Genomic DNA, 19,844 nt, shown 5'->3' with positions numbered 1-19,844 from the left:
GATGCCATTGAGAAGAAACAAAGCACAAGCTCCCCATAGGGACAGGTTGGACCTGCTCAGTAATATTGTGTCTCATTCTGCTCCCCTCTCCTTCCTCTCATGGGGGGAAAGCAGTCGGGGAAAAGTGGGGGATTAAGTGGAGGAATCTGTCTCGCCTGATTGAGCAGATGAGGTAAATTTTGGGGGGGGGGGGAGGGGGAAATAAAAGGAATGGGATGATTAGAGAGGTAGAAAGATGAAAATGGACTCCTTCACATAAAGCTATTACCATAACAATATGTTCAGTAGAGAAATGGGCCCTGCTGGGGACGTGTAAGACTCTACTGGACTCATATTGTCCTCGCAGCGCAAAGCACAGATACCACTGCTGGCTGCGTTTCTGTACCGAGAATTGGTCACAGGTTACCTTCATTTGTGTGCGTTTTTCTGTACATCTCCCACCTGCAGTGACAAATAATTTGCAGAAAGCTCTTCAGCTTCAGTTTATCTGACAGAACATGGTGTGAGTGGGTTTACTGCTTTGCATACTAACTTTTCCTTCCAGACAGGGTACAGTTTGTGGCAGCGGGCCTAGACAGAGCAATGGCGAGTTCACCAGTGGGCGTTTTATAATTTTGATCCGTTTACAGCATGGAGGATTAGTCGCCGCCGCCTCGATTACTGTCTGCCTTTTCAGGTTATTACTCAGCAGCACCCTTATCCCCAAGGCCCCATGACCCATTGAACTCCCTCTTACAGATCCCACGTCTTCATACTTTTAAAAAAAAGCCGCTCCCTTCTTGATTGTAGACCTCAGGGGGAGGCAGAGAGTGGGAGGTGCAGATGTTTACTTCTCTCAGCTTGGTTCTGAGTAAAAAAAAACCTTAAGTGTTGTTATATAAAACCATCAATAATGTCTGTGACTCCTAGGAGCGTGAAATTAAACTACAGATTTGTTAAACGCCAAATGTTTACGCAGTACCATCAGTTTATTGTCATGGGAATAGATAGATGTTTGTTTTTACAGCCGCCACACAGAAACATACACAACAGATGAAATGTACACTTGGACTCACTGAGTTTAAACGGTTGCATAATGTCTTCTGTGTATCTGGAAGAGCTTAAGACTTCAGATTTTACAGTCCTGGTGGAAAAGTGTGTTTCTTGTCACCTCTCTCTGTCCACTGTTGAATAAAGGCAGAAATTCCCCAGAAAGAAACTCTGCATTGTTAAATAAATTGGGTGTGAGGAGTTTAAAGACTTGAATGTTAACCAGACGGGGAGGGCCTTCTAAGTAGGAGCAGTCCTCGCAAGTCCTCATCTGGCAGTACAGTACTAGTGATCTATACACATGCACGTTGGATGGTCCCATCTCCCAAGTTAGAAGGTTAATTTTCTGACTTTGGTTTGTAATGTGGAAACAACATGGACACTGCAAAGATGTGTTCTATAAAAGTCAACATGGTTATAACAGTTGGAAGCTGTTGTGTGATTTTGTTCCAGGCGTGTTGCTGCACCATAACGTCTCCTAAAACTATTTTGTGAACAGCAAGTAACGGATACAGCCTAATACCATATTACAAATTACATAGGAGCAAAATATTTACATGCAATATGTGAATTAATAAAGAGTTCATCACCATCAACTGAACATTTACTTTCATACGCCGTGTTTCTGCAGACGTCCCAAATTGTTGTTCCAACTTCAGGGGGTGTTTGTGGCAATTTTCCCAGGCAAGAACTAATTCTTCCGAATAGTCTGACCCCATGTGAATGCAGCCAGTGTTAGTTGCTGTTTTTGCTAACAATTTTCTCAAACAGAGAATAGAGGTGTGTTTAGTAGCTGAAGGTTATCCATTACTATGGTAACCAGAATTAACCACACGTGTCAAAGCGATAGTGTGGATATTAGCATGAATAGTGATAGCGGCCACTCTTACCAAAGTTATGAGGTGGAGGGTTTTTCTTCACCTTCTTCACCTGAAGGAAATATGAATGAATATGAATCTAACAATTGACAGCTAAGCTTGTTTATTTAACTGATAGTTGATTAGGACAATTAAGTAGTTTGTTTGCTAGTTTCTGTAACGCCAACAACAAGTTACTAAAATGCCCAAATGTTATATAGAATCTTCCTGTCAATCAATAATAACCTTTAGTAAGTAAGTTAATCATACTATATATTGGCTACTTTGTATCAAACAGGGCTTTTACTTTGGGCGCTTTATCACCCTGTCAGCATATATTTTGCCAGAGCCAGCTGGCAGCCGCTTGGTAAATTCATCCCTATACATAGCCTACTTTAATCTGGAGAGAGACCAGGGCATCAATGAGAGGTGATGGCTCAGCTGAATTTAGGGAAACTGCTTTCAGACAAACAGCATTTTCTTAGAGAGAGCGGCAGAGAAATGAAATTTATTTTCTCTCCAGTATCAGAGAATGCACAAGATTCTGTATTTTGAAAATTTAAAACATGGTGTAAGACAAACCAAGCGTGATCACTCCTCTAAACCTCTGTATGGAATAAATTGTTTTCTGGGACTGTATAATGTATATTTAGTATATTGTTTTATATGTAATGTACTGATTGTAAATTTGCAATGTGTTTAGCTTTTCATTGTTTGTATTGTACTGTGTTGTCCTCTAATATTTTCCTGCCCAGGGACCTCAAATGCAAATTAGCTATAGCTAACTGTGGCTCAGGAGTTGTGTTGTGCATGGCCTCTGTTAAATAAACAAATAGACTTAACTAAAGAAACAAGGAAAGATGCTGATTTACCCATACAGTATTACACAAACTCAGCAAAAAAGTGGAAGTTTCCGGGGCTGTGCTTGGTCCAAAAATTGAAGAAACAATCCCACACAATCCCAAAATAGAACCTCATAGTCTTATTTTGACTGGGATTCACAATACCTATGCCGTTTGTGGGTACCATTTATAGTTCATAAAATGATCAATTCCGTGGCACATCCGCTCCGTGAATGGATCCACATCCATAAGTCTCCAATGTAGACAAAAAAAAACATCCATCCATCCATCCATCCATCCATTTTCAACCACTTAAGCCTGATTTATGGTCCTGCGGCATACCTGTGACGTTGCCGTGACGCCGTTGTGAACCCTTCGAACTTCTCTGTCACTCCATTTCGTTGCGGTGCAATTCACCACCAGAGCGGTAGGGGGCTGCGTTCCTTTCCTGAACGGTTATCGTCGTCTCTAGTTGATTCTTTGTTTAGCTTCCGGCTTTTCCGGACACAGAGAAATGAACGCGGAGCACGGACAGACAGCTCCGTCTGTATCTGTATTGAACGTTGAGCATAAATGGGCCTTAATACTGCAACATCTACATCACAACAGAAGATGTTCAAAGATGGCGGGGATGGCGCAATCTGGAAATACGGAACCGGAAATGCGTTTCTTCCACGCAAACTAATCACAGCCCTCTTGGTCTGCGCTGGGTCTGCGTCGCCTCGACGTGTAGTTACATTTTTGGGGAGGTGCACGTCAGGCTACGGCGGGGGCTACGGCGAGCCTTCTGCGTACCCACGTACCCTACGATGTAGCGACATCGTTGATTTAATGCAGGTCCATAAATCAGGGTTTACCCGAAGCAGGATCGCAGGGGCAGCAGGCTGAGCAAAGTATTCCAGACATCCCTCTCCCCAGCAATGCTTTCCAGCTCCCCCAAGGCGTTCCCAGGCGGATAAGATATGTAATCCCTCAAGCATGTTCTGGGTCTGCCCCAGGGCCTCCTACCAGTGGGACGTGCCCAGAACACCTCTACCATGAGGCGCCCAGAAGGCATCCTGATCAGATGCCCGAACCACCTCAACTGACCCCTTTCGATCTGAAGAGGCAGGCTCTACTCCGAGCTCCCTCCGGATGTCTGAGCTCCTTACACTAATTCTAAGGCTAAGCCCAGCCACCCCACGGAGGGAACTCATTTTGGCCACTTGTAACCGCGATCTCGTTCCTTTGGTCACTACCCAGAGCTCATGACCATAGGTGTGGTTGGGACGTAGATGGACCAGTAAAGCAAAAGCTTTGACTTCCAGCTCAGCTCCCTCTTCAATATAACATGCCAGCACAGTGCCAGCATTACTGCAGACGCTAAACCACTGATCCATCTCATGCTCTATTCTACCCTCACTCATGAACAAGACTTGAACTCCCTTGCTTGGGGCCTGGTCAGGCTCAGCTCGAATGAATGACATGGAGCCGTCACACTGTGGGCCCACCACCCTCAGAGACTGGCATCAGGGTTGGGTGCATTGTGTGTCAGACAGCAGGCAGGGGCGGGGACCTGGGCGTGCCAACCCCTGATCTTGCCAACTGGTCAAAAATACAAGATACGTTAATTAGCTTGCTCACAATGATGTACGATGGTGTACTGGTGAACCTACAGCCTCTACTTTGGTCATAAGTCATTTACCCGTTTAGCCACAACTGTCTTTTTTTTGTGTGTGTGTGTTTGAGCACAAAATAAAGTTGTTCGAAAATATTTGGCAACCAATGACTAATCACCATCATCAGAAAAATATGAAATGTCATAAAAATACACTGGAGTGGCTCTTCAAGGCCTTTTATTAGACTGAAAACTTGCCGGATGTTCATTTGTTTCCTCTCTCCTCAGATGTTCCAGTGGCTTTGACCGGCATCGGCAGGACTGGGTGGATAACAGCTGCCCAGATGAGGTGAGCGGCCGAGCTAAAAACATTTAATAATCTGTGTGTGTGTTTGTTTGGAACTGCTGGATGATGAATACCTTTTGCTGAGGTATGCATGGAGATCCCCCCCACCCCCCACCCACCCACACACACACACACACACACACACACACACAGTGACACACACAGTATTTATTTTGTTTTGCACACAGCCTTGACAACACCTCTCATCTTTCAGACCAAGGACAAGATGTGTGACGACATCGACACCACGTATCTCTACCCCTTCACCACCACGATTGTCGCCAGAACAACATCCAGGAGCAAACAGGCCACTGCGGACAGGGACACTCCCTCCACCTCCCACCCCCCCACCAGTGTCCCCACTGAAGGTAAAGTAGAAAAGAGCTGGAACGAGGCCACGCTGCACATTGTGTCGGAGCCCAGAGCTTTCATTCAAGTAGTGATGGATGCTCTCTACTGGCAAGATGTTAAATGAAGTGCATTTGCTGGAACTGTTCTTTATTGGTATTGATGTGTTTCCTCTTTTATAACATGAGCAAGACACTTTTCTTTCTTGGAGAATGCATAAATATGTACTGTAGCTCTCCGCTTAAGCTAAAAAAAAAATCATTCCAGATGGCAGGCAGTGGAGCAAGGCACAGCAGCTGTGTTTGTACCAACTTTTAAACAATGCAGATTGAATTAGGACAAATCTCACCACTCCAAAATAGATGCGCCCGCACAAACCTGTGATCAGGTCGTTCAGCTCTGCTGGTTCACCATCAATCTTTATTTTCAGAAACCTTTTATTCCTTTTCTGATGATGGATCTGTTGATGTGTCAAAAATATTCTCATCCTGTTATTGTTCTTCTTAATCGCTTTTTCAGGTTAATTATAAAGCATTAACTTTCAGAGTTCGACTGTGAAGGGGAACGAAGGCCAATTTTCATTTTCAAGGCTAAATGTTTCATAGAAAATTAGATTGAGCGCTGGCTTTTGTCACAGTAAGTGGAAAGTGACTGTACAATCATTTTGGAGTTTAGTGAAATTGACTCGATGTGATCCACAGATTGAGGTTTTCTGAAAGCTGTTTCTCGTTATTACCTGTATTCTCTCTCTCTCTCGGTTTCAAGGTCTCATTTTACATTTGAGGGCTCTTTCTAGTCGGGTCCCATTACTGTGGCTTTTTAAGAGAAAAAAGAGAAATCTAAAACAGTGAACAGAGGCTAAATTAAGTTGGATTTTGGTTAGACAGACAGTTAAGAGAAGGAAACTTTGTCAAGTTATGTTGAATATTTCCATAAAGTCAATGTACAGATATATAGAAACGTGTATAAATGAAATTTGTTTGGTTAGACATAAATATATCCCTGTAGATCAGGAAACTATACAGATTTTTAAAGATATCTTCAAAGATAAGTCTGGTAATGATTTGATTTTACCAAGGCTGTACAGTGCAACATATACACATACCAGTAATGCAAAAATTGGTCTGTGCAATGACTGAAATTACCGCAGTACCACCCGTTGGTACAGCTTTGTGCTGCATGTGTGTGACACAGAGCTGCTTGTTTCCTTGAGGTTAGGGTTTATGTGCTTGTCTGTGCTTGTAGTGAACCAATAGCACATTGCTATTCTACTTGGTAGTTGTAGTTTGTCATGCGACGGTGAGACGGTGCCTGAATGCAGGAAACAGATGTGTTTATATATAAAAGCACAGTGAGGATACAGTCATGTCATACACCAGATGTATATACCTTACACGGACCTGCCGATGCCCATTCCACCCATGCTGGACCCGTTCATATGAGTTCACCATCACTCTGTTTGTCATTGTGAGTAGAGACTTGAGTCTACAGTGTAGATCATTCACTTCATTGATAAACCAGAGAATTAGGGGGTTTCACATCAGGACATGGGCCTGGATCTGTGAACATTGACCCCAAAATCCAATTTGTTTGATTATTTTGAATTGTGTATTGTGCGGACTGTGCCCGAGTCTACTTGGAAGCGTGGTCTTGAGTATGGTTTATGTGTACTTCAGTATGGTGCCATCTGGTGTGAACACCAACTGCACCAAAACACGGACATGTAATGCTATTAACGCAACTGCAGGGAGTTTTTGACAAGTTATGACACAGTCATTTCTATACTAATGCTTCTAATTCAGACAGTAGTGCAGCCCACCATGGACAGACCCAGATGCAGCCTCGCTGCCGCAAATTTCTCCCTTCATGACAACTGTACAGGATAAATTTTTACATAACTCACCTGTTTACATTTTGTTAAGGCTTAAAGTAATGCATAATTAAGTTATGCATAATCACTCAAAGCGTGGTCGCCACCCCTTGCTCCTTTACAGCACCGGCCTCTTGCCCAAATATGGTCATTTCTGGCTCAGAAAAACCAAGATGCAGAACTCAAGGCTTTAAAATGGGAGTCCACAAATCAATGGGTGACCTTACTGTAGCCATGTCCATTATTTTTCTACAGTCTATGAGTCAGAGCTATGGTGGGAAGCAGCAGTGGATCCACCTCCGGCCAGCAGCAGAGCTTTGCCTCACTGCTGCCCCGGTCCCCACTGATGACAGTCTTTGGCGCAGCAGTGTCCACCTACAGAACCCTTTTCTACACTGTAGCTCAACAAAAATGTCAAGCAGATAGTGACGCAAGTGTTCTCAGATACAGAACAACATTACTAATGTGAAGGCTGACTAAGTTTAAAGTTTTTCATCAGTTGATGTTGATGTAATACCTTATTTTAGGAGAAGCTGCAACCCCCTCAGCACCACTACCCATAAATAATAATAACAAATAAATATGCATATTTAAAATAGTAGTTTATTTTGAGTCAATCCCACATGTGCTACTCTGCTGCTGCAAACACCCACTAGATCCCTAAACGTGTATTATTTCACAGCTGAAAATAGTCCCCGTTTATTCCTGTTTTGATAATATTTGATAAAAAAAAAAAAAAAAAAACAGTGCCCAGCTGATTTAGAAGATGACTTTGACTTCTTTCAACATGAAATTATATACAGGCTTTTGAGACCTGTTTTTAAAGTTTTACATCTTTATTAGTGAGGAATGGGCTTTGAGCTGAGAGCCACAGACAGGGTGGGAAGTTGGGAAGTACTGAGAGGTGGATTAATGCATTGTTGAGTTGACAATGCCATTATAAGAAGAACTTCCCTTAGTGAGCTTAAAGTACAGGACCAACAGGATGACAGCCAATACACTATACTTATAATACAACACATGGAAAAATGAAATACAAAAAAATATAATAATTAGGAACATATGAAAATCTGTGTCATAAGTACATACAAAAGTATACGTTAAAGTGCAGAAAGTTTGCAATTCATAAGTTAAATAGCCTAAACATGGTAAATTACTGTACACAAAATAGCATTTTGGTTTGTTGACAACAACAAAAATATCAAATAAAGCCAGTCGTATGCTTAAAAGTGCCAACAAGTATAGAAGAAACAATCTGACTACAAATCTTAAGTGAGAAAGAACTGTTTAAGTAGCTCACTTTGCACACACAATATATATGTATAGGACATAGTGGTCTTTTCACTGTTGTCCCCTGTAAAAAATAAAAGTTAAAATAGTTTTTTAAACATGGCATTTACAGTAAGTAAGTATTCAAAGATGAAATATGTCATCTCTCACTGACTGCATCCCCCAGCAGTTCCAGGGTGTCGCGCTTCTTTTGATATTGCGGTATAAACTATTGAGCACATGATTCACTGCACCCTAGCGGGAGGCTAACCCAGACCATACTGCAGCATAATCTCAGCTTTATCAAATGCAAATCCTTTTTGAAAGGAGCAGACTGGGTTGTTCTGCTGATGATAGGAAAAAAAGCCAAGGTGTCCCTTAAAAGTTTGTTTACTTACATTTCTTTTTTTATATATATTTTACTTGTCTCCAGAAACGTGAGAGTTACAAGTTGGCAGGATTTATTGTGCCAATTTTCAGCTCATTTCACATTTTATGACTTGTGAGCACTTTATTTAAGTAAACAGGGAGTTTATCTTTATCAGCTCCAGATGTGGCGATGCTAAATCAAGATGATAGGAAGGAGCTACTCACCTACTGTCAGCATATGACACACTGGAAATAATCAAATCCAGAAGCACAGTGTACTGTACGTGGTGTGTTCTCCTGGGCTTTTCTTATGTTAATTATATGTTGATGTGTGGGATACACAACGGCCACACATTAAGCTGATGGACAGAAATCAATTCAGACATCCACTTTCATCCTGGTGATGAATTTATTGCTTCCTTTTAGGAACATGAGACTCCATAGATGAGTAGATGAGCCTCTGAAGGACATCTGGCTTCATCTGTCACATACGGTCAGATTCATACTCAGAGGAGCTTTATCGTCCATCACAAGATGATGCAAATGCGTCTTTGACGTGGCTTAAGAGATGAATGTGGTAAATATGGTTGTAAATGAAGCAGAAAAAATGCTAAAATATGTGCAAGTTGTAACTGAGCATGTCCTTCATTTCTTCTTTATGATGTGAAGGATAAAAGGCCGTCCACACCAAAAACAATAACTATAACAATAACCATAAGGATAACGATGTGGGCATTGGCACTGATGAATGATAACGTTCTGTAAACAGCGAGCAATAGCTATTCATAATCATCTCTGTTAATAATAACAACAAAACACTTCCTTCTGATTCAGAGGCTGAGCCTTGTTGAGTCCTTTTACTTTATGAAGACTTTTTGTTGCAGAGACCTTTAGAAGGGAAGTGCTCAAAGGAAAAAGGGGCATGTGGAACAATATTATTACACATTTGGATAAAGGCGTCATCATACTTCGTGTTTAATGTAGGACATGAGCAGGATCAGCTGGGTGTTGTTGTCCAAGTAGGTTTGAGAATGGCCCTGCTCTGACTTCACTGACCTTCTGTGGGTTTTGGCTCAATGTCACTATGTTTCACTCCAGCTTTAACTTTAGCTCTCTTCACGAGGCATCATTGCACTGCAGACTTCAATATTATGATTGATAAAAGAAAACATGACACACATAAAACAATAGAACTGTGTAAATTGCAAAGTGAACTATTAATGACAGACTAATTTATCTTAAGTAGCTCTGAATCACAAATATAGCTTCAGCAAGAGCTGTTTGATGTTGCATGCTTTCAGGTCTTGAAAATTGTTGGCCTATTTTCTTTAAATATTGGGCTGTCCGTTATCGAGATGCCAAAATGTATCGAGCTACTGACTCAGAAAAAAATGTAATTAAAAAGAAATTTAAGACACAATATATATTCAACAAATATTAATAATAAAGAAAAGTATACAACAGTTTCAAAAAGAAATACAATCTAAATTTGTCTTGGCTGCTTGCTGCTGTTTGTTTGTGGGGAAACAGTTAGCCTTTTTACTAAATGTTTTTCTTAATATGGGCCACAAACAGGCCGTCTCACACACACACACACACACACACACACACAAGAAAACAACATAAAATACACCTTGACAAAACTGCACTTGGACATTTCAATTCAATTTCCAGGACGGACAAACGTGCGATAGATGTTGTGTGTACAGAACAGATCAACATAATAAATTTAAAGTAATCCATATGACAAAATGATACATAAAGAGAGAGAGAGAGAGAGAGAGAGAGAGATGCAGGGCAAACAATAATGACAATATATTGATTTTAGTAATGATATAATGATAATCATAAAAGTATTTTGGTAGCATATATGTTAAAAGTAAATATTATTGTATGACAGTATATGTATGTGAGCATGTGGCAGTGATAATCATGCGTCCAATAATAGCAGAAGTGTGATAATAATAACAGTAGTAGTAGGAGGCATCAGGCAGGACCACAGCAGCAGTGTAACCATGACACACGATCCAGGCGTAGCCGCGATTCGAGGGAACCTGTGAGACACTGGAGCACTAAGAGTTAGTGAGATGCAGTAAAAGGATGTGAATGTTATTGAATGAAGAAGAACCAACTTTTCAGAATCTGAGAGAGAGAGAAGGAGAGAAGGGGCTCGGTGTGTCATAAGAGGTCCTGCGGCAGACTTGGCTTACGTCAGCCTAGGAGCAAAGGGGCAGGTGCTCGAGCACGTTCAGCTAACCCAGTCTGCTTGTGCCTGCCACCAGTGGTGTGATTTTTTGAACCTCAATTATGAGTCCCGCCGCAATGTCATCTGCCACATTGAACACCCTGTAAATTCAAATGGATTGTAAATGTCTGTCAGTGTCTCTATGGTTCATCAAATCACTCTGAAAGTGATCCCAACTGTATAGCTTGCCACTGGCTTTGTCTTTATAGTTGTGGTGTGGACCCAGATGTCCACTTGTCTCAGAACAACTTTTCAAACGATATGTGTGTAGTTATTGTTGTAGTTATCATTCTGGGTGTAAATGTCCCCTCATCACTGACGTTATTGTGTTTCGCAATTGTCAACTAATCCCATAAAAAACAACTACCACAGTCTCTTTTCTAACTTCCCTCTTGTGTACGTGGCCCACAGCCCTCAAGCCCATTCATCTCTGCTGAAGACATAAGCCTCTAAAAACAGGTCATAAATATATAGTTCCATATCTATAGAGGCTCAGTAATTTTCCCAAAACAGCTGGTCACTGTAGATTTTAGTAAATGTTACTCAGACAGGAGGAAATAGTGCATTTGTTGGGGACTATTTCCAGCGGCGGATTAATACACATTTGGTCTACTGGTGAGTATTTCTGGCAGCAGGAAGGTGTATGTGGGATAAACTACAGTGCTCTTGTTTTATCACAGTGAAGGAAAATGTCGCTCCGTGCAACAGTGTGGCTCAGCGATGTGTTTTTAATAGTTTTTGGGCAACAATGGAGGAATAAGATATATATCAGGCGTTTGGCTGCACACACAATAGTGGAACGAGTTCAGTGTTGGTTTTGGGCTTCCCGAGGGATTTGCTGACAGTCGGTAAAATATAAAATATCTCCAGACTTGAGCTGTTGGAATGAAGGATTTTCTGACCTCATCAGATGGAGCATATCAGTCAATGTTTTGGCTCAGCGCACACGGCAAACAATCCATCTTAATGGTGCCTCAGCTGGGACTTTTAGCTCTTTCTAAGCCGAGGCTTTGACCTTGTCTCTCCTCAGTTTGAAAACTGAAAATTAAAGGTGAGCGTTTTTTTGGGTTGCTGTTCCGTAAAACTAACTTGTTTTCTTTGGCAGTATCCCAGTGTTGTAATTTAATATTTGTGGATCATTTTTGGCTTATTGTACGTGTTCTCTCTTTTTTCTCTTTCCTTCTGCGCTTTGTGACTACTATAATGAAAAGTGCAATTTAAAATCGTATTTTTTTCTGAACAACTACATCCTTAAAGATGGTCCTGAAAATGTGATTTGTCTTCAGAGACTAAATAACTTGAAATAGCCTCTTTTGTAGTGCAGCGTCTGCAGCATTGTTCCACTCTAGTTGATGGTGTTTTAATCTATTGTTGAGTTATTTAAGGTTTTTCTACATTATTTTATTCCCAGTAAAAGGAATTTACTTTCCTCTCTAACTGAGGGAGTACCCGACCTTTTCTCCATCACACCCCCATTAATCATTTTGTGGAGGCAGAGTTAAAATGGACAATCCATCGCTGTTGGGGAGCTGGATGGTCTGCTGTGATGAGGATGGATGCAGCGTGAAAAATCATCCAGCTGTGAGCCAAAACACGACAACTAATCCCACAGATCAAACTAGGGCATGTTGGGAGGACCAAAATGTGTCTGGTTCATGTGTGTGTGACTGTGTGTGTGTGTGTATTCAGGAGGTCAAAGGGTCATCCTGTGGTATTTGTCGAGTAGCCGATGCAGAAAAACTTTCTGACACGAACAGAGGATCAGTTTCCCCAGCTCTCGCCTGTCTCTTCAGCTGCAGGGGTCAAAGGTCAGGTTAGAGAGCAGACTGGGTGGCTTACAGTTGTGTTGCTGGACAAGAAATGAGGGAGGAAAATCGACAGACTGGAGAGGAGAAATATGTCTGTGTGGATGGAGGTGTGTTTAGGTGTGAGAAACCCCAGCGTGGAAAGTTTAGGTTTCTTTCTTCACTATATTGACATTCAACTAAATGTTATTTGCCTTATTCAGATGGAAAATACATTTAGGTACAGTGAACACCTCACTAAAACTAACACAATACAGCATAATACAACAGTCCTGTAATAAATCTCACCTTGATGAAGGTTGTAATGTTCACTCTTTTAGAAACAGTTTTAGAGAGGTGCTGATTCAGCTTTATGATCATTGTGGAGGCTATAGTTTGTTTTGCTGCTGAACTGTACATCAGTGGGGGAAGGCTAAATAACAGAAACACCTCTTTTAAAGGAATAGTGTGAAAGATTAATGGCATCTAGCAGTGAGCTGTTTTAAGGCATCGGGGATGAACTCTGCCGTTCGCGATACAGAGAGCAATAAACAATATAAGTCATCACGTGTGCTGCATAATCCTTTGCATAATCATGATTTCAATTTTGACCAAAATAATCGTGATTATGATTTTTTCCATAATCGAGCAGCCCTAATTTTAAGTCTTATTAAAATTTAAGTGGGTGAGGTATATAAAACCTCCTCTCCATACAGTTGTCATCAATGTTGGAATTAGCTATAGAGGCCAAAAGCTTTTTCGTGTCAGGCTGTAAACATGTTTGTTTCTGTTGTGAAGCTGGGCATTTTAACACGAGGATCTGTGGGTATTGACTCATGCTTGGAGCCAGCCTCAAGTGGTCATTCAAGGAACTGCAGTTTTTGGCACTTCCACGTTGGCTTAATTCTTATAGCCCCAAATGCTGCTGCTTGGTTTACCTCATGATCTGATATTCAAGTCTAGCACCTTGTGGAAGTTGGGGACCGTCTCAGAAGTACATGAATAACTGTCAAGAGAGCTTTACAGATTTTAATGAAGCTTTCTCTTTTTTTGTCTTATAGACACAATTTTCATATGGACTTTGGGGAATGCACAACCTCCTATCTTTCTAATATTTTAGACTAACTTTACTTTTATGTCTGCCTTTTTAAACTCAGTTTATACTTGGATTTTATTGAAAGCACAAATCATGCTTAAATATTTGAGGATTTTGGATATATTGTTAAAATTTTGTGTTATTTTGCATAAATTGTGTGCATTTTATTTGTACATGAATGTGTGAGGAGTATGAATGGTAGTAGAAAACAATTAAACACAGAAAATGAAGCATTGTAGATCATTTCTGACAACTTCCAGAGTTGATCCCACTCAGTTCTGGTACAAATCTGATCACACTTATGAATATAGATATTTTTCTGAAATAAATAGATACATATAGTGGCTTTGTGTTACACCCCTACTGACTACAACAGACTAATTTTCCTGGAGCAGTGACGATGATCCATATTCATGACCCTCAGTCTGGTGTGGGATTGACTTGGACTAAATTCTGTGCGGCCTCTTACAGTACGATATCTCATTTAATGATTCATTTCAGACACCGAAATGTGGCTGCATTGGTTCTTTTGAAAATTGAAATAGAAAATCCTTTTGAATTAAATCGTTCAGTGAAATATATCTGGTGGTGTATGTGCTGAATTTGCATAATGTGAATCCTATGGTGTGCATAAATGCCTGCTCCCCTTCGAGGAGAAGTGGGTCACGCTACATTTCCATATTTCACATGTATAGTTAACCCCAGACAGCTTTTATATGCTGAATTATGCATGTTGGACCATTATATTCAAAGCATTCATTTTTAATCAGATTGTAAGTGTAGTAAAATTCATGTTGAAAAGAAGATGGTCCACTAATGAAAGAAGCTTAATCTCATTTGGGACCTTCAGGGAGTTGTTTATGTTGTCAGAGCCACAAAAACAAACTACAAAGAGAAATATTGATTATTATGTCTGACACTCACATCTATCTCTCTTTGTGTCCTCACAGATGATACCAAGATCGCCCTGCATCTCAGAGACAACCAGGGTAGGTCTCTATCTTCCACTGCTGTGGTTGTTGTTGTGGTGCCTTTATTCCCTGTTGTGTTTATGGCTGCATGTGTTTCTTTGTTTGCCTCTTGTTTCTGTTTTCACCACTGAGTTATTGGTCCCTGATTGCTTTTTGATCTTCTTGGAGGACGTGTGGCTCAGTCAGCTGATAAACTTCAGCCAGCACCCGACTATAATGCTTAACTGTCCTCTGCGGGCTACTGCGATCAATTATTGTGTCTGGACTGGTGTGAGGGAAGGCCAGGGAGAGGAGAGGAGCTGTGTGCCCAGAAGAAGTAGCTGCATTAAAGGAATACCTCACCTACAAAATTATTATTAATATATAGATTACCCACCCCGTGATTCGTTGAATTCATGAAGAGAACTTTGCTTTTCTCCTGTGCCTCCACAGTGAACGAAGAATCCAAAAACAGAGAAAATTTTTGATGGATTGAAGTCACGTTTAACAACAGCAAAACTAAATCAGTACATCAGTTTACAAACTCTCACAACGTGTACAGTATAATCCAAAGCCCTTTTTTACAGAACCAAACAATGCAGACATAATGCCGTCCTGGTGTGTCATTTTGGATAGCATGCCAGCAGCTGGTTTCGTATGTAAAGCATGTCACTTGTTTCAACAGCCAATCAGCTTGTAGTGAAGTCCGCTGGTCAAGTTACAATGACCGCAGATGATGTGTTCGCTTGCTGTGATAGGTGCTCCTTCCCTCTGTTTTCGTCCTCATGGTGGGCTGGTGTCGGCAATGGGTCGCTGATGCTGCTCGCTGTAAATCTCCTAGCGGTGGGTTGCGCACAAAGCACGTTGGCAAAACATCACACCTGTCCCATTCTGCCGGCTGTCCCTTTTACACAGGCATTTATTTGGCACTGTTACTACCTGGTGAAGGTAGGTACAAGGTGAAAGAACGCTGTCAACCCATTCTGCGACTTCTTATATAGAACAGCAAAGGGAAATTATGACATGACAGTACTGCTTTGAACAGGCAGTGAACAAAGGACTTAAGTCTTATTCATCCAGTCATATGCTCAGCACTTCCCAAACACATGCGTTTTCAATAAACTCTTCGATAAACTATTTAAAACACTTCCACATACAAATATTGTGCCTGGGCAAGCATGTGGAGTTAAACTCTGCTTAATGGAATGAATGAGTTCAACGTGCGCACTTGTTGGAGGTGTTTTGAATAGTAATGTTTTAGAGAAAATGCATGTGTTTGGGAAGAACTTACCATACAATTGGATAAATGTCACTTGGATTATACTGCATTAGTTGTGTCAGAGATGTTGTGACATAGTGTTACTGTTGTTAAACGTGGACCCCCAGGACTTCCATCCATCAAGAATTTTCTTAGTTTTTGGATTTTTCTTTCACTGTGGAGACAAGCGAGAATTCAACATAATTCCTTTAAGTTAAATGTAACATTCAATATCTCAAAGCCACAAAGGTAATATACTGAAGAAGAATGCATTTAATATTTTTTCATTAAGATTTGGCTGTTTCCTGCAAGGCAGAGGTAGAAAAGAAGGTAGCTGTGCAGGCCTGAAGATACTTTTTAAATGTCAACTATGTGAATGTTCAACTAAAAAAACATTTCTGAAATTGTGGAAGTGAAGGAAAGCAGGGTGTTTTACATGTTTGCATGACAGACTTGCATTAAGACGAAGGCTACAGTCTCTAAAAGTAATTTTTTCACATCAAATAATTTCACAGTGATTGATGTTAGAAAATGCTACGTTTGGTACAGCACCTTGAGAATCCAGAATTTCTCGTATGTACTAAGCGCAACATGCTTTAATCGCTAATATATGCAAAACATCCAATCTCTGCAATGACCTCCAACTCTATCAGTTTTCAGAGATAGCCTCTCAAATGTTTCCAGCTTGAGAGGAATTGGAAATCGGCGGCTTCTATCACTCTTTCATTACACAAACGCTGCATGTCTCTCATCACTCCGGCATCACTCCACCTGGCACTGTGATGATATCTCTCTGCGTGGCCCTTTTTTCCCCTCACACATCTAACCTTTGTTACCACATACCTGCCAGTAATGCTATTCGAGGTGAAAAGTAATTGCAAGGACAACAGCAGGATAATACTGAGAGTAGAAATATATAAAGCAGGATTTTCTATTGTCCAAGTCAGAGATGATTTATTAGTATTCAAATACTACCAGTTACACCCAGGTGTCCTCTGACCTTGACAGAGGGAGGAAACACTGAGGTTATCACAGCTATAAGTTCTGAGATAAGGAACAACAGGAACAAACCACCCTTTCTCTGGAGTTTCTATTCACCACCACCACTCCTCAGAACCCATTTCCAAAGAGTCTGAATTATAGCTCTGCTCAGTTTGCATTGTTAGTTTCCTAAAACCCCATTAGCCAGGTGAGAGAATGGTTGTGCTCCACTAATGTAGAGCTGAAAAGGGAACAGCTTGGCTGGCTTTCCATTGGTCTCATTTGTCCTCACTCAAAAGCTCCAATGCCGTCTAAGAGCTCTGCCATCCATTAGTGTTTACTCCTTCTCCTCAGGTTCTGCTAGTCATGAGGACAAAGCTAATGGAGAATGAATTCAGGGCAATTAGCTTAAGATGAGCCATTTCAATGTCCTGACTGCATTGTGCTGTAACGATCAATATTACCAAATGTCTCCGTAATTATGGGCTTCAGATTATTTTTAGCTCTGCTTGTTCTATGGAAGACAATGTCGTTCATTCAATCATTCATTTTCCATAACCACATATCCTCTTGAGGGTCGCTGGGGGTCTGGAGCCTAGCCCAGCTGACATTTGAGCGAGAGGCGGGGTACACCCTGGACAGGTCGCCAGACTATCACAGGGCTGACACATAGAGACAGACAACCATTCACACTCACATTCACACCTACGGACAGTTTAGAGTCACCAATTAACCTGCATGTCTTTGGACTGTGGGAGGAAGCCGGAGTACCCAGAACATGCAAACTCCGCACAGAGAGGCTCCCTCACCCTAGGTTCAAACCAGGAACCCGCTTGCTGTGACGCCACAGTGCTAACCATGGTAACACCATGCCGCCCCAGTGTTTTTCAGTCGCACTGAAATATCTCAACTAGAGCTGCAACAGTTAGCTGATTGATGCTGCTTTCGAGCTTTTCACATGTGAAGATTTTCTTTTCTCTTTGTTATGTTATTGTAGATAAAATATCTTTGGGTTTTATACTTGTAGCTATACAGTACATTAATCATCATAAAAACAATGAAAATAATCGTTAGTTGCAGCATATCACCAGCTATTGGATAGGCTGAAATTAAATTTTGTGCAGACATTCATGCTGCCCAGAGGATGAACTTTACTGACTTTGGTAAACACCTGGAATTTTCCTTTAGCACCACCAACAGATCAAATTTTCAGTCAGTTTAATTTTTATGACTACACACCTGCCGGCCCATAGAGCAAGTGCACAAGACATTTTTGCCGGCCAAATGGCTAACTTCTAGTATGTATAGCCCTCCACTAACTTGAATGGGGATTAAATGGTTTTATTGTGTGGCTCTTTTCAAGAGGTTATCAGACCGAATGGATCAAATCCCAACAGTGAAACAAGTCATGTCCACTGATCCAGTGATTTACAAACGTGTCTTTCCCAAAGGGAAAAAGTGCTTTTGGGCCCAATGGCATTTACATTTAAGCTCCCCTAATGTTCTCTAAATGGAGACTCCAAAACAACCAACCAAGAGTTTTCGCAAAAAAAAGGATTTCAGCTCTCAAACTGCGTGGCTTAATGTACATAAAGGAGCTATTCATGCTGTAAGAGAACACATATTAGGGCAAGACTGACAGGTCTCTCAGCCTACTTCCGTGATTGGCCACTTTAAAATTGGCTTTAAAGCCTGTCGCTGTTCCTGGGGACTTGGAAGGGACTACCAAACTTGTGAAAATGGCATCTGAGGAAGCTGCAGCGGTTGCAGTTACTCCCATGAACAGTCAAATAGACCGGCAGATATTTTGGTCGGCAACAGTTTTGGTCAAATATTGGAGGTAATCATAGACTGTACATAGAGATGGACAGCACATCTCCAATTACTTCCATTGTATGAAGCCAAAAAATGCCGGATATGGCCGCTGCTATCTTGCACTGGTGGTGTCCAGGGCTGTTTCAAGACACTCTGGGGGCCCCAGGCAAGAGGCACCTTGGAGCCCCCCCCCCACCCCGCCTCTAGGGTGACCAGGTCCCAATAAACCAAATGTGGGACAAGGAGTAGGTTTGTGAGGGACAATGTGGGACACCCGCCCCCAGCGCGAAGTTTAGTCATCAGAGACTTGTCACGGTACCAAAATTGGGACCCACTGTACGATACCAGTGAAAGTATCACGGTTCTGAGTAGTATCAGGATACCACAGCAAGAATGAGGCAGATGTGCCTTTTGTCATTTATAAAAAGATAAATCACTTTTCTATAATACATCAATGATATTTCAATGGAATAAATTACTTATTGACTTATTCATACTTCAAAAACAGCATCAATAAGTGATTAACATAGGGGGGATCAAAATAAAATAAATAATTAAAATAAAAATCAACCAGCCACCCTCCTCCCCTGACAAGTAAAGAACAGTCCCTCCATAAGTAAAGAACAGTCCTTAAAGTGTGGTGAGGTTTGTGGACCGTTACCTGCCACAAAGAGAGAAATGTGAACGGCTCGTTTCCCCTCTGACACGCCACATACCTGTGGGCTGCCACGGCTCGGCTGTTCAGGTATTTCTGGGTAGTCATGAAATCAACAAAGAGGAAATTATTGGACCTGGAGCTGGACTTCTCCATCGCCGGTAAGCCGTTATCTTGCGCCGTATTTGACAGGAATACAGCGTCTGTGACCCCCGTTCAACCCACAACAGGCAGGATTCGCCTTTCATTTCTGCTGCTGGTTGAAATCTGTACTCACACAGCGTGCTCCTGAATGATTTGTTGTGCTTGCGCAAAACTATTTTTAGTCACAAATGCGAGTAAAATGCTCGCACCGTAGAGCTCTGCGGAAAAATAAAATAAATTAATAATAACTTTCACTGCTTAAAGATACTCAATAGCTCAGCTAATACCTGAAATGTCACTGGATACAAACCACTGCAGCAGCATATTGAGTGCCAGGTGGCCAGCGCGCGCCATTATTGACCAGCGCGTGCCGTTATTGGACGGCATAT

General features: G+C 41.4%; 1 protein-coding gene across 1 annotated transcript in view; it reads left to right on the top strand.

Annotated features, from left to right (window-relative positions):
- Positions 1–19,844, top strand: part of plxdc2b (plexin domain containing 2b) — a 144,747-nt gene that overhangs the window by 117,007 nt on the left and 7,896 nt on the right. Inside the window, exons 10-12 of the mRNA XM_033639070.2 lie at positions 4,614–4,674; positions 4,886–5,039; positions 14,603–14,641. Of these exons, the coding sequence (XP_033494961.2) occupies positions 4,614–4,674; positions 4,886–5,039; positions 14,603–14,641 (254 nt within the window). The remainder of the gene's footprint in view (positions 1–4,613; positions 4,675–4,885; positions 5,040–14,602; positions 14,642–19,844) is intronic.

This window comes from Epinephelus lanceolatus, chromosome 20 (assembly GCF_041903045.1).
Source record: "Epinephelus lanceolatus isolate andai-2023 chromosome 20, ASM4190304v1, whole genome shotgun sequence".
Taxonomy (NCBI): domain Eukaryota; kingdom Metazoa; phylum Chordata; class Actinopteri; order Perciformes; family Serranidae; genus Epinephelus; species Epinephelus lanceolatus.
This window is presented reverse-complemented; position numbering and strand designations above follow the sequence as displayed.